General features: G+C 39.8%; 1 protein-coding gene across 9 annotated transcripts in view; it reads left to right on the forward strand.

Moving 5' to 3' along the window:
• The window catches only part of LOC110977157 (uncharacterized), a 167315-nt gene that overhangs the window by 115899 nt on the left and 27115 nt on the right, over positions 1 to 24301 (forward strand). For 8 of the 9 annotated variants that reach the window (XR_015424342.1, XM_087132999.1, XM_087133004.1 and 5 more), the window contains 5 exons: positions 10829 to 11018; positions 16409 to 16489; positions 17466 to 17593; positions 18153 to 19419; positions 21314 to 21448. Coding sequence is in view for 8 of the 9 variants with exons in the window: in XM_087132999.1 (XP_086989125.1) it covers positions 10829 to 11018; positions 16409 to 16489; positions 17466 to 17593; positions 18153 to 19419; positions 21314 to 21448 (1801 nt within the window). In the remaining variant the exon portion in view is untranslated. Of the gene's footprint in view, positions 1 to 10828; positions 11019 to 16408; positions 16490 to 17465; positions 17594 to 18152; positions 19420 to 21313; positions 21449 to 22166; positions 22588 to 24301 lie in introns of those variants that run through there. The other variant, XM_087133005.1, reaches the window with a different exon arrangement.

Consider the following 24301-nt stretch of genomic DNA (forward strand, 5'->3'; position numbering starts at 1 on the left):
CATCAGTGGGGGAACGTCTACCCGTCAACCAAGACCCCAGTCCATGATAAAAAGCCCTCTTTGTAATACAAAATCAATTTCGATTAAATACAGTTTACTACTTTAAAACGATTTCTGACCAATCACTTTCACTACATTTCCAAGTTTCAGATTATCGACTGAATAATTTACCACAGTGTTTATTTAATAAAGATCTTCTAAAACATTACGACGTTGTGTTCGCTTTTAATCAAACAATTGCTTGAACATACTTTATTTCATCATGGTCTTGTGAACTACAACGTTCTTTCCAATAATAGATTAACATCACTTCAGAGAATTTTGTTGCAGTTTTTATACAAAAGAAAATACTTAAAGGCTATATCAGGTAACCTGGCATGGCTGTCAGATGTGGGCGACGAGGTGACAAGACTTCTAGACTGCTGGCATTCTCACTGGCATCTTTGTGTTCTCAAGCTCCCCAATACGACGAAGTACTTGCAAAAACGAACCCAATCCCCGACCAGACGCATTGGTCCAACCTGGGGGATGAACGGGTTAGACGGGCCTTTAATGCCCCAACGTAGTGCCAGCAGTCAATCTCGTCACCAAGTGCCGAGCCAATGCCCTTCCCAAGGTTTTTATACGAAAACGCAATGCATTGTCCCAAATTCCTTAAAACCGTACCAACTAAACTGGAATGGTCGCGGCCAATGAACAGTCTTTTCTTATTGTCCGACTATTGACCACTGACCAGAGTCCAGTCCATACTTTTCAACCATCCACCAAGTACTTAATATAAAGTCACAGGCACTGGCCTCAGCATTTCGTCCGCCAGTGAATACCTTTAACCATTCAGTTCAATTGAACCACAACGTTCTGGAATTTAGCACAATTTTAAGTTAATAAAACACGGCACATATATAATAAAACAAAAATCTCTTAAATGAAATCAAACTGTGACAGGCATGCTTGCCCGAATCCTTGCCAAGCTTGGCAGCTATGGGCCCAAATCCTTTGCATGCTTGCCATCCGTTGAACTAGCCCCACCGGAATAAGAGGGTGCTAGCCAAAATGTTTGTGCTCAATTGCATGTCATATGCCTAAAGTATTAATATAGAAAACTGTTTACCATATACGGGACAAAATCGGCACTAAAATTGAACATTGTGAGATCTAAACTGACGGCGAAAAAACCTGCTAGTACATACGGTAACTCTCTCTACACAGAAACTTGTGAAACCTTCTTTTTAGCCATGCAATTACTTTACCGTAACATAGAGTGTTCTCAAGGGCTGACCTACATGTAGAAACTTTAAGTCATTGGTTGGAAATAAATTTCGTTGTCCCAGTGCAAAAAATACTGCGTACGGAAACAGTACCTAGAGGAACATGGCAAGTAATTGGAATCTTCATAAAACTGGGGTATGAAACTGAACTATCAAAACCGGAAAAATGGGAAAATTAGAACCTTAATCTTCCTACCGTACTCCCCAAACCCCAAACCTATTTACATGAAATTCCAACAATGCCAACTATACCAGACAGCACACAAGAAATACGACAGCCAAAGATAAGCACTGTGAAACTAATTTGAAAAATAAAACAAAACTTTCCCTGAAGAGGCCTTAAGAAGTAGTCTAGCAGATTTTCAGTCATCAGTGCCACCTAATCAAATTCAAGGGGCCCAGAGAGACAGAGAATACAACGGTTGCAATGCACACCATAGACTGTCACTCCTCATTATTAGTCAATTCATTCACCCAACCAGTAAAGCTGTTCTACGTATGACAGATTTTTGGCAGAAGAGAAAACATCCAGCTTGGTACTTAGAAACAAGCCTATTTGACAGAACTACCACATTGGATCGGGTCGATAAATAAATAGTCAATCCTTGCACTAATTCCAATTTAACTTGCAACTTTAGAGGAATATACGTTGCTGACGAAGGAAAGAAAAATCTCACACAGGGTTCTAAAACTACTAGAGCAAAACTTTGCCAAAAAGTTGAATTAGTGAATCAGATGTCGGCAGGTCGGCTGATCGTGATAATGTGTTAAGCACTGCTTTAATACAGCCAAATTAATTGGCATTCGAACCACAACAAGCCGGTGTACTTGTAAGAATGTTCTTTTAACAAAGATTAATGGGACACAAATACAATACGTGGTTTGATGTGGGTGTGATTCAGTAGTGTCGATACATTTCTATCCACTCTGCAAAAGACAATAACAAAGTCTGTACTAACCTACAGTAACAAGGAATGCATCAAATGGCCAAAAATGGTGTAGAGAATGTTCTTAACATGCTAAGAACAGGGATAGGTCTGCATTGTACATGTAAAAAGGTTGCTTGCAGTGACACCTACATGTATCTTCATTGTTTAATGTCTGGTGCGGCAGCGCAGCCGGCATGACCGAGGACCGTGTGTATCAACGCGTAGCATTGCAGAGCTACCGTGGACTGTGGGGTCCGAGCCCCACGCTCACTGAACATGAATACGCACCATGCCTGCAAGTGTATCGGAAGGAATTTAATGCAAGATCGTTGGATTTTAGATGGATTCAACTTAAGCCTACCCTGTAAGCCTACTAGGCCTACTATACAGTTCAAAGGTTCAACCAAAGAGTCCACTTAAAAGTCCGCCGACAGTCTTCCTCGACATGACTCATCCCACCTTGCGCCTCATCATCTCCGGTAGCAGTTGAACATCTGCAGGAAAGGACTGCCCAAACACTGACGGCACTGGTGGGCCCTGAGTGCACTGCTACACCAACTGTACATAGAGATGAGTGTTGGCCCGTCAGGAAGAGGATTAACACTAGTTGTCTGGTGACAGTAGGCCTACAATATTTGTTGCTCCACTGACTGCTTGCAGCTGTCAGTTGACGGGACCGTACCCGTTGCCTGCTGATACATGTAGGCCCTAGTAATGTTGCTCCACTGACTGCTTGCAGACCTGCAAGTTGATGGGACCGTTGTGCTTCTCCTCACAGTAATCGCACCAAAGCCCATGGACGACAGCCATGTACCAGTAGGTTCAAGACAACACCTGCTGGCATCCTGCGAAGGTAACCGATGGGTCTGTTCACTTCTGTAGTGTTTGTTGAAAGGCGGCATTGCAGGGGAAAACAACACACATAGACATTTCCTCAAATGACTACAAAGACTCTGCCTAGCCTGCGCATTGCATCAGGCAGGATAACCAAGCCCTGCCAGTCTCTGTCTTGTTGGTTTGCAGTAAAATGTAAGGAGAATTGACACCACACAGTCCAGTACATTGGTAGCTGGTATGGTACAAAAGAACACACCAAAAGTATTGTCCAGAAATAAGAACAACATTGCCAGTAAATAGCAGGAAATGTAAAGTTTCACCAGAGAGATTTATTTTAGCAAGCAGCGACTTCAGAAGGCAGCGCTCATCGCTGAATTATAACAATGTATAACATCTTTCTTGCGTGTTGTTAAATTATAGTAACGTTATAGCTTGACTTTCCTTGGGCTTTTGCCAGCCAGCAGGGACTCATCAGGTGGTCACGCGTCTGCACTCCAAGCTACATGTTTACAGCACCATGGCAACAAACAGCTGATTATTAAATGGAGGGATTGTCAACAAACCATATGTCTGCCAAGAATAATGCATTTTATCTTGGAGTGATAAAGTAGATTATGTACTTTCATGTCATACATGTATAAACATGAACAGTCAAAACAGGTTGGATAGATTCCTCTAATGTTCTTGTACCGTTCTTACTTCCCATCCTTCAACAAGCGTGCAAATTACTCATCATGTAGTCATGTTAAAAAAAAAATTTGAACCCTTGAAAATGACCTCCCCCCAAAATACTTGGTTTTGGATCTGTCCTCGGACATGGCACTGCTGTGCTTAGCTTGCAATTAAAGAAAGTAGTTATACTTGGAAGAGCATGAGCCAGTCACCTCTGAATACATCAGCAAGAAAGTCAGTTTAAATTCCTGATGACAAATTCTTGTTGCTGAAAATCAGCGTGTCACGGAGCTGAAAGAAAAGCAGACTAAAAAGAAGTTCAGATTCTTGTGACTACAAAACAAGGAATAGAGTTTCTAGCTATACAGGAGATATGGCCAGGCTGAGCCACAGATTTAAGATCAGGTCTTGAACAGTTCGAAACAAAGTTGTGACTGTTATAAAATGTTTCACTTTATGCTGTAAAACATAATATTTGTAAAAACAAATCAACTGAATTTGTCATATCATTCAACTCATTAAGGTTACTACAGTCAAAAATACTTACAATTTGCTCATGGCAACCTCCCAACAGAAAGCTTAACTCTCCATATGGATCTTGTGGAAGAGCATGTCATCCCGTGGATTTCTAGCAGGAAAGTTGGCCTTGGATTCCAAGGCTAACAGGGTGGGGAGTATGTTCATGCCAGATTGACCAATATCAGATCAGACATCAAAATGATAAGCGGAAATCCTGAAAAACAAAATTTATTTAGATGTACCATTAACCCCTTTGCGCTGGGATTCTTTTGACCGCGACTGTTGGGCTGCAGTATGCCCAGTATGCAAAGCTCTGTCCAGCAGAGCAGAAACTGACATGGAAAATTAGCCAGAAGGAATGGTTGCGAACGATCTGTATGCACACGAAAAGTAGAAAACTTTAGATAAGTGTAGGAATCTTGATAATAAAGTACAAATGCAATCAAGCTGTTACACCAACTCGAAATCTAAATATGCAGCTGCTACGGGATCATTGTAATTATTTGACCCAAGGAAGCTATTGTTATTTCTGCCGTGTTTAAGCGCACGATAACCCACTTCAGTAAAGAAGTCCTTAATCTAGGCACGGTAATGCAACCACAGCAAATAAAAGGCCAGAATGGTTGGGAAGGCCACCATGGATATACAAGAACACCTTTGGGTCGGCAATGCATTTTTGCTATGCCAGCTGTAAGCGAAAGCATCTACGCCTGATGAATGTGGGTTCCAATCAGGGCAATTTAGAATTATATAAGGTAGCAAAGCAGTCAGTCGTAAAATGGACCCCAGCAAGAGTTAAGCAACGTGAAGAATTCGTCTGGAAGAGACCAGTCATCAGTGTCAATTATCCTTCTAACAAAATCGGCTTGATCATTGATGGTCCTAGGAATCCACTTGACATTAAGGAAAATAGAATCGCTGAGACAAAAACAAAAAATATCGACTGCCAAGCTGTGAAGGTGTGGCTTCACACTTACATATGATAATCTTGGCTGCACATCGACTGTCAGTGAGTAATTTTAACTCAGAAGCACAAATTAAGGGAAGAAAGGAGAGCAAGACAAAATGAATAGCCTCAAACTCATGCCAAGTTTAACTCCGTTTTCATTCTGCGGGAGACCACAGCTTGTGGGCAGTGTGGACATCATTGTAGATTATAGCGCCTGTGCCAGTTGAACTAGCATCCAAACAAATTATCTTATTTACAACTTGATGGGTAAAAACAAAATGGACATTCAAATGTTGGACATTATCTCTTCAAAACTTGAGCTCAGATAAGCAGGCATTTGAGCGAACAAATGGATCACTTTCATCAGAGGCGGCAGCGACTGTCATCTGACAATTATGAGTCATCAACCTTGTAATATTGCCAACTACGGGTGTCAAGGAAATGATTTGGCCTATGAATGAATGCAAGTCCCTAATAGAGATAAAAATTGCTTGAACAGGAATTCTATAGATGTTTAATTTTATCAATCCTATGATCAAGTACCTGCAGAGTACCCCGTGTGGTATTCCATCTCATTCTTGGATATGTTGTATACAAAGCCTGCCTCTAGGAGATCAGAGCATACATGGTTAGTGATACCTAAAGCTATCTGAGAATGGTCAGAAGAGCGCTTGGGACATGAAACAATAAAACCATCATCCAGATAAAGAGCTATTAAAATTCCACAGGACCGCCGAAGAAACTAATGGTTTAAGAGCTTTAGTGAATATCTAAGGGGCAGTTGTTAGCCCAAATGGTAAGACGGTAAATTCAAAGTATCTGTCTATCTTGTTAATGCTCCCATTAAAACCTAAATATTGCTGAGAGATTGAAGGGATGTCGAAATGGAGGTAGCCCAAGTTTAAATCAAAAGATGTCATGAGAGCATGGGAAGAGACAAATTGAATACCTAACTTCCAGTCATCCAATTTAAAGTGTTTCTTAGCAATGTAAGTATCGAGAATGCTGAGATCAAGGATGAGCCTGTTTTTCTTTGCCACTGAACATAATTTTTTTACACTGAACATGAAACAGATTAAGGGCGGATGACATAGGAGGTATGGGATTTTTCTACAACGTGGTTAGAAGCCAGCAATTCTAATACAGAATCTGTCACAAAAGCAGCCTGACGTAAGGCAGATTTGTTATTACGGAGAAACAACATCAGAGGTTCTTCTGCAAAACGAATTACATAGCCATTTACAACAATTGACAAAATCATACTAGGAGCACCTACCCAGTATGTCACGCCAAAATTTTATACGTTGTCTCAACCTTCCTTTAACTTGTAAATTTTCAAATTTCATAATTATTGATATAAGCTATATATAAGATATATATATAGCTTGTCCATTTTATGCAGCCCTATACGGGCATGCACAGTATTGTTTCACATTTACCCCTTCAACTTTATCACTTTTGGCTCCCTAGAGTAATGTTTCAACTTTATCCTGTTCACCATATCAAAGGAACTGACTAACAAAGCCCCCTATTGTTATTTAAATTTTACACCAGCGCAGCTAGCCGCGGTCGGTTCCACAGACATTTTGGAGAACCACAGCGACTTTTTCTATTTTAATTTATTGAAATCCAGTCCCCTAGCCCTTAATTGTTGCACTAGAGTCATGTTCAGTCCTTGAGGTCCTTTTTTATAATTTGCACTTTTGTGCCACCGAGTTTGTCAGTGCGTGATTGGTCAGCCCAAATTCATGCACTTTGAAATAGTTGGCATTGGCCAATCCCTTTCGCTGCTGTAATTACAATGTCAATTGTCTTCTTTCAGAGGCACAATTTAATATTTCCCAACAACTGCAGGTATTCCAATCGGAGCTTGCTATCCAATCGCAAAGAAATACTTTGTATAAATGTTCGAGGAGAACCACCAGCCGCCTATTCTTGGAACCCTTCAGAGAACTACACACGGGAGCTGTCAATCCCTGTTTAGAAAGGGGAATTTTTTCTTTGCAGATTGGATAATTTTTGACCTTTGATCTGATTGAAAAGGCCCTCTGCCATTACAAATTTAATGCCCTAATGTTTTTGCAATGTTAGTACGCAAATACATGAGAGGGATATAGTATTTTTCTTTGTCTAAGAAAATGACTATTGTTTGTCATTTTTCAGGGAGAAGGGGCGTAGATTAATTTCAGAATGAAGTCTTTCAAGGTGAAAACAAAGACCGAGCATGTATTTCAGAAATCTTGCACGTTTTGGCCTCTCTTAGTTTTTCCCCAGTGCTTAATGACAGCAAACCTGTTTTCTGCTTTAGATTTTTGTGTCTCTTGTTACTTTGTTTTGGGGTAAAATTCAAATTATCGCCGAGTTTATAATCATATCTAGAAACACCCCGTACATCATTTTTTCTGACCGTGCCAGCAACCCTGAGGTCATCGGCCTGGAGCTACTTTGAGAAGCACTTCAAGTGAGTTTTTAGACTCGTCAGTCTCTAGAATATATACATGTTAAAGTGGTGAATAAAGCGGATACGTGTGTGTTGAATGTTTGTCTCAGACTTTTCTTTTTTAATAGATATATACCTACATGGTCAATTGGCCTTCGCGTACGTTTTTGGTGAAGGGCAAGAGGACAGAGCTTATTCAATATATGCCCATAAAACTATTTAAAAGTGTAAAGGCTGGTACAAACTTCAGGCAAATGCTAAATAAAGCGAACAACGATGTCATGAAAAATTTGGAGCGATATTTCGCCAGAGAAGAAGTGAGTTCGACTTTTGCAAATTCTGACCTCTAAATTTTGCGTACGTGTTTGCTTTCCCGCCGAACATGAACTGACCCATTTATAACGAGCATTTGTGAATCACGGTGTTGAAAACAAGTGCGCAGTGCATCACACTGGTTCCCACCAGGCCAAACCATTGGCAAGGAAGGCATGAGGCAACCAGTCAATGTACAGTTCCTCCCAAAAAGGTCACGAACATTCCATTACATGTACATCGTATACGACTGCAGCTCTACAGTACCTGATTTTGCTTTCGTTTTTATAGTAATCTTGAGCCAAAGTAAAGGACCGCTCATTCGCTAGTGTTAAGTAGAAAAACGTTTACAAAACCTATGGGTAAAAATTAAATATTCAAAAATCAATATAAAATAAGGTGATGACCTCATCATGAGGTCATCCTTTTGCAATAAATCTTGCGTCAGGGTCTTTGTTGGCTATCATTTTGGCAATGAGCAAACATCCTGAAGTTACCAAAATTGTGGCTGGAAAACGTGTACAAAGTCAATGGGCCATTAACTTCTTTGCAGAACATTGCTCCTTTAAGCTCATGTCACGTGATTTGCACTTAAACTAAACAATTTTTACGAAATATTACTTCATATTCAGACTCTTAGGCATATTTCAAATCAAATAACAGAGCCTAAAGTACCCGATTTCTCTTTCGTTCTTATAGTAATCTTGAGCCAAAGTTAAAGACTATTCGTTCACTTGTGTTGAGTAGAAAAACGTTTACAAAACGCATGGGGAAAAATTAAATATTCAAAAATCAATATAAATAAGGTGATGACATCATCATGAGGTCATCCCTTTGCAATAAATCTTGCATCAGGGTCTTTGTTGGCTATCACTTGGGGAACGATCAAACATCTCAAAGTTACAAAGTCAACGGGCTAGAAACACGTGTGCAGGAAAACTGCTCCTTTAACCACTTCATGCCGGGGCATTTTTCAATGTTGATGATGCTGGGCCGGCATGACTATCATTTTTTCCGTTTTCAAAATCCTTCAAAAATTCATCATTTCATTTAACGGTCGTTTGTAGCCGCACCAAGTAATCTTTAGGCACTACTCTAAGTTGACAGGTGATCTTCATTGACGCCCAAGTATTCAAAACAGGGCTGGATTATCACCACTTTTGAGAGTGAAAAATGCCGGTAATGCCCAGCAGCCTGGTCTTTTGTTCGGAGTACGGTCTTTTGTTCGGAGTACGGTCTTTTGTTACAGGGCCCTGTTTCCTTTGTCTGAGTTCGGAGACCCCGGCCACCCATATAAACCATACGTCTCCAATCCCGGAGTCCCCAGCAGGAAGTGGTTAATTTCATGTCACATGATTTTTGTCTAAACTGGAAAAAAATTATGAAACATTATTTGAAAATCTGACTCTTGGGTATATTTGCAATCGAACGGAAGGGAAAATTTAGTCTGATTTCTCTTTCGTTCTGGTATTAATTCTTGGTCGAAGTTGCTCAAGCAATTGTGTGTACAAACCCTATGGCAAAAAATCGAGGCAGGTACAGTTTTAACGCCATCTATGGTTCAATATAGGACAGTTTATTGAAAATTAAAAACCCCAGGTAGGTGTTACCGTAATTCTGCAATAGCACCCTCATAACCTGATTGTCATTCATGGAGATCGAAAGCCTTTTGATTTAAAATCCCTGGATCGATGCTTTCAAACATGTATTTGCTTTTTTTGAATCTCACGTGCACACTAACCTTTTTTCATACGACAGTGAATATTGTTATTCTAAACACATCACAATATACACTGTATTTGATCAATTTGTCTGTGTTTTCACGAAGTGGCAAAAACCCGCCAGCGGAAAATCAAAAATTTTTCGATCTGGAGTTTTTCCTACGATTTTACTTCCTTTGATCTAATGAACAAATTAGCAGAGTTTCAAAGCAAAATGTTGTTTAATTCCATAGCAACTGGAAACAACAACTAACAAAAAGCTTGGTCTCTGTGTTTCTCTATTGTCACGAAGTGACAAAAGTCACATCATTTAATCCTTGCACAAGTCTGGTTGCACACGTGTGTGCGAACGATGCTGTACAGGAACACCTATGCGCATGTTGAAATACAGAATTGTGCTCTCCGTGTGTGATTCGGTGTTGTGCCAAGTAAAATGTATATTTTAGGGCATTGCGCGGATCACCTTTGTAGCATATAGAGAGTCTGCTTTTTTGTGACAGTCTGAGAAAAAATCACCACATTTATGTCCCTGACACTTTGAATTGCAGATGCGCCGCCCATTTTACACATTCCGAAAATAACCAGTAGATATACATGAACATGTACATGTACACCAAGCGTTTGTCTGTGCACCACGCATAGAATGTTTGGGTTGACCGTGGTCACTGCAGCAGGCATGCATAATTCAAGAGCATCAGCATAATAATTGTGTTCATCCTAGGGCTGCCTCATTAAATGTTCTTAAATTTAAATGAGTGAGCCTCAACACTGCTGCCGCAGTTCCTAGCAACAGGGCTCAACCGCAGTGACCGTGTGCGGTTAAAATGCAGGGACCTTTTGGACAAGCTCCCTTAGTAAACAATAAACTGTGGACAGAGGCCTACCTGGAAGGAGCTCTGCATGGCTGGGCAGGTTGTTCTGCAAGGAGAATGAAAACCCCCTGATAAATGATTGTCAGACTAGTATTTTGTAAAGGGATTAAAGTTTAACAAAAGGGGTCCAGTGGCCGCATGGCCTCAGCAAAGACAAGTTTTTCAAGGGCCTCGTGTCAAGGGTTACGCCATGCTCCCCTAACATAAATTAATGATATACAAAATGCTTAATTACGAAGTGATAATTTCAAATTTCACTGACATTTGTGCACTCATTATGTTTTTTGCTTGCTTTTTGTCTCTTGACAGAGCCCCTTATGGCAAGGCAGTTGACATCTGGTCTGTTGGTTGCATCATGGGTGAGCTGAGTGATGGACAGCCTCTTTTCCCAGGAGAGAGTGAGGTTGATCAACTTTTCATTATCCAGAAGATTCTAGGAGCTTTGCCCAACTACCAGATGGAGCTATTTGAGAAGAATCCAAGGTTCTCTGGGCTTAGGGTAGGTTCAGCTGCGATATCAGCATTTACATGTGGTGTCCCTCCTGCAACAAAGGTTCTTCTTTTTGTCATAATTGATAGGATGACTGTATGATACTTTTTCACAAACACAGCAAACCAAATCTTGGCCCTAGAGAGCATGAGAGAAAGAACATGTACATTTGATCTGCTGCAGTTGTCCCTCTTTTAGTATTTATTGTTCTTTAGTAAGTCCTAGTGATCTGGAAAATGCAAGTATACGTATTAATCATTAATGCATAATTACATGTAAAATTTTCAATTACTGTTGCTTGAAAACATGATGAGGACCCAAAGGCAAGAACCTGGTAAACATTATGTATACATCCCTTTGAAACCCATCCTAAGTGAGCACACAGACCACTCCAGTTTGTACTCATCAAATTCACAAATCCTGTGGTTCACCAATCCCAGGAGATTAGGAATCTTAACACAGGTGGGGCTCAACCCAGCACTTGCAAGAATGTTGGCTGAGAAATTGAATGCATAGCGTTTCTCTATGAAATGCATTTATTGAGTTAAAAGAAATATAAAATAATAAGGCAGTAAGTGTTGAGTGTTGAGGACGAAAACCAGATTGGCACTTGATAAATGCAAATGCTTGTACACTTGGATGGGAATGGCCCTCTCGAGAATTTTACAGGTCACAGGTAATTAAGACTGATATAGGTCTGTAATTGTTACAGTCTGTTTTCATACCGTCTTTGAAAATTGGTGAAATGACAGCCTTCTTCCACTCTGTGGGATGACAGCAATGCGAATAGTAAAATTTAAGATATATGTGAGGGGCGCTACGATCTCCTGAGCTCCTGCTTTTAGTAACTTGGCATCAATTCCATCAATACCTGTTGTGTTACCCACATGAAGGGCAGACAGCTGTTTTACAACATACTCCTCATCAGTTTCATCAAAGTTCAGATGTTCATTTAAACAATTTAAAACGTTGCCCGCATTATCAGTGTCGTCATCAAAATTTTGCACTAGTTTATGTCCAATCTCTGTAAAATAGGTGTTGAAAGCATTAGGGATATCCTTTGGCTCCTTAATGCAGGTGCCATTCACTTTAATTTCCCTGATACATTCATGGTCTTTTGATGGAAGAACAGATTTTATTATCTTCCAAAACTATTTGTCATCACTCTTATTATGCTGTATGATATTTGAGTATTATATTTCTTAGCATATATGATGCACTACTGGTCTGGTTTCTTTTGGTATGGTATAATTCCCAATCCCTAGATTTACCACTCTTCTGGGCAACTCTTTTACAGAAATCACTGTCTTGGGACAATGAATGAATTTCCTGGTTAAACCATGGAGGTAAATTGCCCTTGATATGAATTTCTATCCAAGGTGCATGCTGATCCGCCATTTCAGTGAACTTGTTTTTAAAAGCAGCCTTCAACAATATCAGAGTTATTTAGTCAACGTATCATTTCCCTGTTAACTTTTCTGAGATCGTAGTTAAAAGATTGACATCAAATCTGTGGAAAGTCCCTGATTTTATAAATTTTGGCTCAGCTCTAGTTTTCCGGGCTTTGTCGGCCATATACAAAATATTATGTTCACCAAACCCAACTGTGATGTTGCCTGAAGAAAACACTTTACTTTCGTTAGATATCATGATCATATCAAGACACGTGGAACTTTTCTCTGTGATTCTTGTGGGTGAATCTATAATGTTGTGCCACTGAAATCACTGACATAATTGATTATTGATTTTAGCAGACTTCGTTTGAAGTACAGGGTGTAGATTGAAATTGAAATCACCTGTGAGAATCTTGTCATGCCTGCCTGATTCACAACATGAGCTAAAGTGATTTTTTAACGTATCCATAAAACTGGTCTTACATGAAGCCCTTTGATTTGGAGATGATTTCAAACCAATTGGTTTTAATCATCCACATTGACTCTAGAGTCAGGCTGATTCGTAACCACATCTGGGAGGGTACAAACACGGGTAGCTCGTAGATTTCCAGGAGGTACCACACCAGACAGCAAAGATGGGTGCAAATGGAGTTTCTGTGTATCAGTCAGGACTAATCGGTCAGTGTAACGAAGATTCAAAAATCTGGTTCGATTACATGGCTGCACAAGAGGACTTTTGTTGTACAAACTCATCATGTAATTCAATGAATTCAAAGTGTTACTATGGCCAGCCCTCTTCCCCTAAATTGCAGAATTCACTTGATTTTAAGAATGTTAAGCATCTTGTGAGAAATCAAGCCCCCAAAAGATCTGCGGATCTTGAGAAGGTGATTTCATAAATACTTGATGGATACACTTGTTTGTGGATCATTCGACTCGCTCTTTTCTTCTTGAGAGATCAAGCTGCATTCTGGACCAGGGTTTATGGAGATATCCATGCATACATGTAGTTATGTCCAGGGATTAACAAGCAGATCTGGCCGTGTTTCGACCATTTGGTTATGGCAAACTTCGAAGGATGAAATCCAGTAGGACACAGTTTTTTTTTTTTGAGATATGGGACATGGGTTCACAAGAAGCTCCAAGACCATGTCATAACACTGTGTACTGGTCAAACAAGTCTCAGGCATGTTGGGCTTGTAATATTTGCCTCTATCAAATGGTGACATGATGAGCAAAGCACCAATAGTACAGTAAGAATTTGTATTGCAGCCATTTCGAAGTACGATGACATTCAGATTTCTTCAACAGGAATGGAAGGAGACCATATCCAAAATGGCTGTTGCACGTCAGAATTGAGCAGAAGAAATCAGTAAAATATTCCAAGGGTCTGCTGCAGCACCAAAGAATCAGCACAAAACACACACAAAAGGATAACATCAATATTAAACATCAACTGGTAGAAAATATAACAAGATGGCTATAACTTGAAGCGATAAAAATGGATTTAAGCAAAACTCAGAGAGCCATGAGTGCCTCAATAAGTAACAGTGTTTTTCATACAAACCTGTGGTGACAAATGCATTTGGAATGATAACTTATTTATTATTCTTTGTGCTTGGCACATAACACAAGTTTTGGTTGAAAAGGAGCCAGGCACGAGTACTGACTTTAATATATGAACAATGTAACATGTAGGTTAATATTCAGGTTTACATGTATTTAAGAAACAACATTGCTATACCAAACAGTGATGCATACCAAACATGCAACTGGGCTCCTGAATTTGCTGTACACTTTAACCAAATTGTGAAAGTTTACTTTAACCTTAAAAAAGCTGGGAGGGGGGTGGAATCCATCCCCTCAACAGTTTTTCTGATATCGCCATTGTGCTTTTTTGAGAAGCTGAACTTTTAAGGGTTTTAATAGTAATTAAGAAATTTGCAGTCATTTTGTCACCAGTTTTGTGAATATTGAACATGCCGCTCCTGTGCAGTGCCCATTTTCCCAAGACCAGGCAGCCAAAAATGTATACAGTCAAACACAATTAACATGAGCACGCTTGAGAGAAGATTGTGCTTACTGCGAGCATATTTCTTCAGTCCCGTTCAAAATGTACACATTCCTATGAGAGAAAACTTACTTAATACGAGCTGTGCTAAGATGTGAACACTGACAAGATGAGCACTTTTACCTAACCTGCAGTGTCAGAAACCATTCTCAATGTTTAAAGCTTTTTTTAAGCGGTTTTACAGGTACAGTTGAAAATACCTCTTCAAAGGCTTAATCCCAGTACCTGTAAATCTTGATGGAGCACATTAGTGGTTCTCTAATAACGCTAATCCACTCGGCAATTTGGGCTGTTGCTTTACCACCAATGACTTAGTGTCTCTGTTCCTTGTGCCGTTGGAAGGTTTTGTTCAAGGCGACAATGGGTATTGTGATGTCAAAGCATCACAGGAGTTTCAATCACAGTGGGTCTGGTCCGATAGAGGTGGGTTTTTAATTTAAACTAATCAATGGGTGAACCTAAATTGAAAATCATAAATGGGACGGAAGTTTTGATGCCGAGGAAAACAAATGCACAAACAATCCTCAACAATGACCCCACATGGTCAGTGGAAAGAAAATTGAAATAGGTTTTGGAAATTACACCTTTCTTACGTTCCCTTCCTTCAGTGAACTGATGTCCCACATTCCCCTTTCAAATTAAACTCCCACAACCCTGTCGCACAATAAAAATTAAAGGTACTGTTCCATAAATTAAACGAACGTTTCTACAAAATAGATCCCCTCCCGCCAATTAAAAACCAACGGAAAGTCCCTGATTTCAATGCCCTTTTACATCCGGTCCTTACAAGCATGAACTGGTTCCCAAGTTTAAAAAACCCTTACTTATGTGCAACATCAAGTACCAGTTTCCAGGTAGTGTTTCGCCACGCTGCGTGGCATAGTGCGGCCGGCCACTTACACCACTGTTCTCTGCTGTTGCGTCACACAAGTTGGCGTATTCAAAATCTTTGTTTTATTAATTTGAATCATACTGATAAATACGACTTAAAACTTATTAAATAGATAAAGGCTGGTACCTGTACATCGAATACTGATCCACTGTAGATACTGTACAGTACATGTACATGCACAGTACATTGCCGTAGTGTATAACAATGCTTGCTGGTGCATGATGCCAGGCTTGTCCTCTATGAAGGGGTTACGTATCAACACGTAACACAGGGTTCACCATGAGACAAGGTTTTTGGGAGAGTCTCTTCAAGCTCATATTAACCTTGTTGGACTGTATTTTTCACCATGGTGATCAGTGCTCACAGGTTGCATTTTTGTAGCCTTGAACTTCAAAGACCGTAACAAAGCCATATGTCTGATTGATTTGAAACTTCACTTGTAATGATTATTAGCTCCCTGCCCCCCCCCCAGCTGTGAGATGGGTCAAAATAACCTGGCTATTTTTAGGGTTAATAAAAGAAATGTATTTAGGGTTGATGTTCATTACTTGAAAGTCAAGGAAAATCTTAACTGCAAGCTGCCGAGTATGTTTTTTTACTTTGTTAGTTTTATTGATTATTCTAGCTAATTCTAGCTAAACATCAGTAATTAAATCAAACCAATTGCATAGTGTTTAATTATGCATTTTAAATTAAATCACAAAACTCATTGATTACATTGCAAACTAAATTCTTATAAATGCCAAAAAATTGCAAAGCATATTTGCTACCCATAATTTGGGAATGAAATCGCTCACTGTAATCTGTAGTATGCTTTTGATAGACTGAAACATTTCTTCGAAAATTCTAATTAAAAAAAGGTATGTGTTCAGTGTATTGAATCAATTATTACAGCTTATGGCATCATTGGAGATTAGAGTAAAAATTAGAAGCAGAAGTCATGACGATATCCTCTGAAATAACTGTATTAGAATTGACTTCATAGAGTCTTTTGAGAAAGGGTTACCATGACATTACTCCTATTTTATTTTTTTTTCTGTAGTTTCCAAAAGTTTCAGAGCCTCAGACTCTGGAAATGAAATACTCGGGTGTAATGAGTAGTGTTACCCTGGATATCATGAAGGTAGGTGTCCATACAGCAATGAATCTCATAATTCTACCTGTATAGAGTTCTTTTATGAAAAGGAATCATCAATTTTTTACTTGGTGGTCACTTGGTGGTCACAGGTTCATTCAATGTTGATGCACTGTTTACTTGAAAAAGACAATGCAAAGCCATTTTTTTTTATGCTGCTTGTTGAAAGTTTTCCGTCTCACCGAGTAAAGAAAATAAGGAGTGTATCTTATAAAACAAACTTTACTACTTAATCAGAGAGTCTGAAGGCAAGGTGTTGAATGTAACATCATGAGGACATCACGGGTTATGTTCACAACCACATTTTTGGCCCTGCCTTAATTCAGCATTTTGAATGATGCTGGTGCAATTCAAAAGGAATGATATCAGATTACAATAATTGAAAAACACCACATTAAAAGTAAATTTTGCTTTATTTATTTTATTTGCTGAAGAAAGTTTAGAGGCAGTCTGTTATTTGCAAATTGTTTTATACACATTGACATGCATAAAAATTGCCTTAACCCTAACAGTCCTAAATATTCAGCCTCCAATTTTAATATATATGTTCCTTAGTACCTGTAATTAGGCACAATGCTTTATGTAATCCCAAAGCAATGACTGAATTGATTAAGCTGGTTACTTAATGTTTTTGTATGGGCTCCCTTTCGCTATGTCTCCTTTATTTATAAGGTGTGTTCTTTTTTCGTATTATTTTTTAATTGCACATTAGAAAAGAGATATACATGTACAACTCATATCACTTAAATAAATGTGGCACATTTGTAAGGTTACATAAAATTCAGAATATTGCTGTAAAGAATGTGACAATTAAAGTTACGCAGGTGTTTTTATTTTATTTCTTTTATTATTGAAGTGTAATTGCTTCAAAAAATACACTGATTGTACAATTTCAGATGTTTTACTAGACAATGGAGCATGCAAGCCATTAACACAAAGTTTGTCTTTCTCTCTATTATTTTAGAATGTCCTTCAGCTAGAGCCATCAGATCGCTTTACTATTGAGCAGTGCTTGGAGCACAGAGCTTTCCAGACAGAGAGATTATTTCATCAAGATCTGCCTTGCCCTAAATCTGCCTATTCCTCTAGACAGTTGGGTGACAAATTCCCATCCAAGCACATCAGTGTTGTTATATATCAGTTATTAAGAGTTACTTGAGGTCTAAGTATAGTTGTTTTGTCTGCCCATCCTTGACAGGGTACGCCTGAATTCAGTGATTGCTATTCAAGTTCAATTTGAAATGTCAACATTTTTTCCATATGTATTTATTTTGGAAAGAACAGATTTTTTCCAGAAACCGTGATTTCCTCATCTGATATTAGTGATTAATAATGTAAACATTGGGATGTGATTACTCACAACTGTGAAGCAAGGCACATTACCCACAGAGCTACAAAACCTAATGTTGATCATATAATTGATTTGTGCTCCTCAGATTTTGTGTGCTTCACTTTCTCAAAATTGATAGGATTTTGTACTTTGTTAATTTCCGATAAATTTTCTAAACTGGGCATCTCCAAAGAAGTATAATATTAAGTAAAGATGGACTGGTCAGATAGTGTTTTTTGCACATCAACACATCGTAATACATTGATAATCTGTGAAAGTGATTTTATACAAAAATTTAATGTAGTTCTGTTTGTGCAATAGGAATGGCCTCAAGCTGGGGTTTGTCAAAGATCCCAAGGATGATGTCCTATCTGGCGGAGATGTAGTCATTAATGCAATGTATCAGAGCAGAACACCAGTACCTGAAGTGAATGAGGCATCCCAGGGTGGTAATGTGGTGACTAATGAACAGGGCCCCTCCATAAATATCCCAGCATCACACACGAAATTCTTGAAGTCCAGTAAGAAGAAACAGCAGCAGCATCAAGCTGGCAAGGAGACCAACATAGAAAGTTGGCAAAGCCAGCAGAGTGTATCATCCCTTACGCCAACCATTCTGCAATGTGACCAGCCAATTGACCTTGCAGGGACACACTCACTGAGCGATTCTTTGCAGGAAACTACCTTGGAACCCCAGCCAAGTGAAACCCAGATGGAGTATATAATTAAAGGAGAGAAAACTCAAAAGCCAAGGAGTGAAAAATCCTTCAGCTTGATCAAACCAGCATACAGTAAAGACCTGAATGGATCCTATGCAAAGTATCTTGGGAAGTATGCCTGTGCAAAAGTCTCTTCAAAGTATTCAGGGAACTTGATCAAAGGCCAGGTAGACAACACGAAGAAGAATAATTCACCAAGGGAGGAGGTTGAGAGGAATAGGAGTAAGGATGGTGATAGTTCTCTAGGCATGGAGGCGGACACTGATAAAGCAGATAACATTCCAAACCTAATGAGACCTAACATACCTCCATCCAAGTACTGTAGGAACCAGGCCAAGAAGGATGCAAGGAATGGTGCAAGATCGTTGTCCAAGTCTAGTTCTGATGTTAATGAGAATATCCAGCAGAATTTTGGCATCATTGAGCCTTTTAATCGAGAAGGCAACAGTTTTGTGTTGTTCAGTGACCCACAGAATACAGAAGGTGAATTCAAAAACCTCCAGGACTCCAAGCACAAAGGAACTGAGATTAGCCAATCGTCGGATTATCAAGATCAGTCTCCTGCTGTCAGTGCATATTCTGATGGGGAGTTACTAAAACGTGGTTTTGAAGGCAGCAAACACCATCTATCCAATATAACAGAGACCCCAAGGTATCACATTAATACAGACTCTTGCCAGAACATTGTAAGTCAAAGTAGTAACCATTCCAATGATGGCCCACACATGTCACCTAAAGGTTCCCGAAGAGGACGGCTTGAAGAAGTTAAGTGTACTGGTAAATCTGTTGACCTCAAGGACAACAGTGGTGACCAGAATACAAAAGACAGACTTAACTCTCAACTCACAGAAAAGAAGAATATACTCAAGGTAGGATTTTAACAATATTTAGAATTTTCAAACTCCCTTTTGTTGTTTCAGATATTGAAAATGTTTCTTGATAGGATTCAAAAACAGAGTTACATTACTGAGTTTCCAGGGAGACTGACAAATGTCACAGAGATACACTTCTCCCATCCCTTCCTTGTGTACGTTTTTAACACGGACAATCTCCTGATAAAAAACGATGAAAGTGTAAGTAATGTCTTAAGAGGAACAAAGGTGTAAATGCGGTTAGACTGATGAAATGTGATATACCGGTAGACTACCAGTACCTCAGCAACCAGAATTAGAAGCTAATCTATGTCTTAAAGCGGTAAAATGCTTTAACAAGCCAAAATGTGTACACGCACAAATTTTAACAACATGTGCATAAGTGTAGTGCCACTTCATAATGGCACTTTTTGGAGGTATGTTGCACATTCTGTATATCATATATCAGTTAATGGTGTAGCCAGTAATTCATATCCAACATGTATTATACTTTTCTTGGACTTATAATAGTTTCCAGGCTATTTTAACCCAGTTTCGGGCACATGTTATTTATGTGCACAGCCAGGGTGTCTGAAATTGGACAAGGGGAACTGGGCCTTGTAACAAAAGACCAGGCTGCTGGGAATAACCAACATTTTTTCAATGTCTATAGCGGAGATAATCCAGCATTTTTTTGAAACAGTATACCACTGTTTGGGGCATTCGGTGTGAGCGAATTATCACTGGGGACAAAAGCGCTCCACCACCACAGCGATGAGCCACACAGTACCGCTGCACACTAATCTGGCACCCACTGAAAAGACGTCAGCAGCGCACTGTGCCAGTTTCGGGAACAAAAAAAATTACATAACACTGCACAATCTGGGCTCTTTTTACAAGGTGGCAGGCCTGGCTGAAATATTCGTGCGTCAATAGATGGTTGTCAGATTAGAGTAGAAACCAGACAGTTGTATGTGTGGGTGTAAGTGTCCTGTAATGAAGATATGAATTTTTAATACCAAAAAAAGGAAAAATACTTTGGCCCAGCAGAATTAACATTTATAGATACCCCCAGCAGGATGTGGTTAACACATTTTTCAGTCAAAATTCTTAGATTTACATATTCAAATTGTCTACTAGAATTGATGTTGTGCACTTGCAATGTTTAATTTGTCTTTTGTAACACAATTTCAACTTCAAAGGAATTCAAATCATAGGCCCCTATTGTTGGGAAGGAGTATCCAATCTTGAACAAATTGTCTTGGGTAACCCAAATTAATGAAGTTTGCTCAGTTTCATTAAGCTTTATTGTGACATGCAGAAAACGGCATAATAGTCACAGGCAGCTTTGTGCAGTGTATCACTTTCTCTCTTTGTAATTCATAAATGTCTTGTTTCTTTTGAGGGAATTGTCTTGAGAACATGCAAGACTAATTCCAGGGGCACACAAACACAACAGGAGGAAGATAAGGGTCATGAAAAATTTTTGTACAAGTACATAATTATTTTTTTTAATTTCACTGTTTTCAATTATTTTAAACTAAAATAGCTTTATGTCTACGGGGTCTTGTTAATGTCAGTCTTCTGTGCGAAATTGTTCGTGAAGGCACAAGGAATGCGTGTAAGCACACACAAGACTAATTTACGCAAAAGCGTTACATAATTGACAAAAAACAAATTATATCTCTGAACACGGCATTTCAGCGACAGCTTCGATGAACTGAATTTGCAATACTCTCGACAGTGTTCAGATGTGGTGACCAAACTCTGAAATTGAATGGTAAATAACTAAAGCACTTTAAATTTGTTTTGGATAATATGAATATTCAAATTGGTGAATGGGAATGAAAAAAAGTTTTAAAACAGCCAGGTAAATCTGTATTACTGTTGCTCTGTTTTCTCAATGTCTTAGGAATTTTCAAGCCATCAACATATTCCAACTGAGTTAGGTGTACAGAAACCAAACTCTGGCAAGAAGCAACAGTACGAAGGTTCAGTGGCATACAGAGGTCGCATTATGCACACTTTTAAGGCTGAAGAACAGGAGGTAGGATGATCGGCCATCACAGTTCTTTTTATATGTAAACAGCATCAACAATATAATATGCGTATAGTCTTTATTCATGGTGAAGCAATGCTTTATCTTGTTCGCTGAATCTATAATCTGTTGAATGGGATGGTACCAGACTATTGCGGGTATGAGACCTTTCCTTTCTTGTCCTGTCCTGTCCCCTTGTCCTTGTCCTTTTTAGGGGGACAAAAATATTTAGATACATTTGTCACAAATTTAAAATTACTCGAAACAAAAACTGGGATGAATGTGTATTGAAGTTTTAGTTTACTCACACTTTGATTTCATTTAAGAGATTTTTGTTTTATTATAGAAATGTGCCGTGTTTTATTAACTTAAAATTGTGCTAAATTCCAGAACGTTGTGGTTCAATTGAACTGAATGGTTAAAGGTATTCACTGGCGGACGAAATGCTGAGGCCAGTGCCTGTGACTTTATATTAAGTACTTGGTGAATGGTTGAAAAGTATGGACTGGACTCTGGTCAGTAGTCAATAGTCGGACAATAAGAAAAGACTGTTCATTGGCCGCAACCATTCCGGTTTAGATGGTACGATTTTAAGGAATTTGGGACAATGCATTGCGTTTTCGTATAAAAACCTTGGGAAGGGCATCGGCTCGGCACTTGGTGACGAGATTGACTGCTGGCACTACGTTGGGGCATTAAAGGCCCGTCTAACCCGTTCATCCCCCAGGTTGGACCAATGCGTTTGGTCGGGGATTGGGTTCGTTTTTGCAAGTACTGCGTCGTATTTGGGAGCTTGAGAGCACCAAGATGACAGTGAAAATGCCAGCAGTCTAGAAGTCTTGTCACCTCGTCGCAACCATCTGACAGCTATGCCAGGGAACCAGATATAGCCTGGCTTTTTATCTTGGACTGGGGTCTTGGTTGACGGGTAGACCTTCCCCCACTGATGTGCCAGGAAGACACCTAACCTCTGGGAGGACAGCGGGACCCGCCTCAAACCGAGATCCGGACCAAAGACCACAAGTGCCCATCTGTATCTTTTAATTTTGATCTGTTCTCCGCGAGGTTTGCTTTGAATGTATCTAAGATGAACTGTGTAATTAGTGGTATTTAAAGGGGGGTTCATATATTAAATGTTTTGAACTATATTTCATCGTGTTTGGTCCTATATTTTCTCTGAGTTGTTCATTTCAGAGTTTTGGTTCAAAGGTACCATTTCTAAGGCCTTTTAGGAGGACTTGTGACAATTTTATTACTGTTATGTTTATTCTCAGATTTTGAAAATCATTTTTTTCCCCTAAATTTCAGTTGTAGATGGCCAACACATGAACGCCGTCTATTAAGGTGGTTAAAATTTTAAAAAGTTAAAAATTTGTGTTGGCATCAGTTGCATCATGCTACTTATGTATGGCAAACTAACAATTTAAGATATTTCTTGCCCAGGGTTTTTTGTGCAACAAGAATATGTTTTGATCTTCCTGAACAAGATAATTTAAGAAAAACGTGATGCTTGCTGGAAATTGAACTGCATGTGGGAATACATTTACATGTAAATATACACTTATATGCTTGGTCAGTTTTTAACATTTGTTTAAAGGGACCGTGTAATACACTTCATCTCTTGAAAATTCATGTTTGTATTTCATGCCAACTTGAATTGTAGCGATTTCCTTTAGCCTCTTGACCTTCCCAAGGGTTTTCACGAGCGTCGTCAGGAGTATCACGGCCTACTTCCCCACCGAGATGTCCTGATCTTTCAGTACCTAGGCAATGGTGTCATCGTCGACAGGTCTGCAGCCAAGGCCACAAACTCCACCGGTCTTGGGATTGCCTTCACCTCCTGGGCCTCATGGTGAGCCTCACGGACCTGGTCTTCTTCTGCCACAATACATGCACAGGGACTTGGGAACCGCCGCTCCTTGGGGTCACATTAACATCCTGGAACCCAAAGCAGTATTCAGTGCCCTCCGACACTTCTGCCTGACCATTGAGAACAAACACGTCCTGATCCATCCGGCAATTTGACAGTGGTCTGTTACTTAAACCATCAAGGGGGCAAAACGACAGTGGTCTCTTACTTGAATCATCAAGGGGCATCCACACTCCAAGCTTATGCCTCTTGATGAGAGAAATGTTCCTTTGGGCCGTGGACCATGGGATTGATCTCCAAGCAACGCACATCCCCAGATCCAACAACACCATCACTGATGCACTCTCTAAGGGAAACATCCACCCAACAGTGTGGATCCTTCACGCGGGAGGAGTACGCTCAGTCTTCGAGGCTACAGACAGACCCCACATTGACTTCTTCGCCTTGTCTCAAAATGCCCAGCTTCTGGCCTTCTGCACGAAGTTCCACAACCAACAAGCTTGGGCAACCCATGCTGTCCATCTCAGCTGGACCAGGATGTTCGCCTACGCATTTCCTCTAATATCCCTGATCTCAGTCATACTGTCCAAAATTGACCAGGAACACTGCCAAGTCCTCCTCATTGCCCCCTTCTGGCCTTACCAGCCCAGCCCTGGTTCCCTCATCTCACCAGACTCTTGTACCAGGTTCCTCCAATACTACTGCTCACGCCAGACTACCTCCACCAACTGGGCTCCGGCTTTCTCTACCCTTGGCCAGAGACTCTCCACCTGACCTGCTGGCCATTGTTGAATGATCATTCCGCTCAGCTAGCCTTTCTAACAACACTGCCACGAGGGCAGGCAACAATCCATGTGCAAAGTCTACAACAGTAGGCTTCAACATTTTACTTCATGGTGTACATAATGAGGTGTAGCTCTGACCAACGCACCTTTGAGAATCATAGCCAATTTCTTCGTGCACCTGTTCAACTCTAGTATACAAGTTGCGAC

Source organism: Acanthaster planci, linkage group LG02, assembly GCF_054643075.1.
Source record: "Acanthaster planci isolate LZ-2023a linkage group LG02, COTS_SCS, whole genome shotgun sequence".
Lineage (NCBI taxonomy): Eukaryota > Metazoa > Echinodermata > Asteroidea > Valvatida > Acanthasteridae > Acanthaster > Acanthaster planci.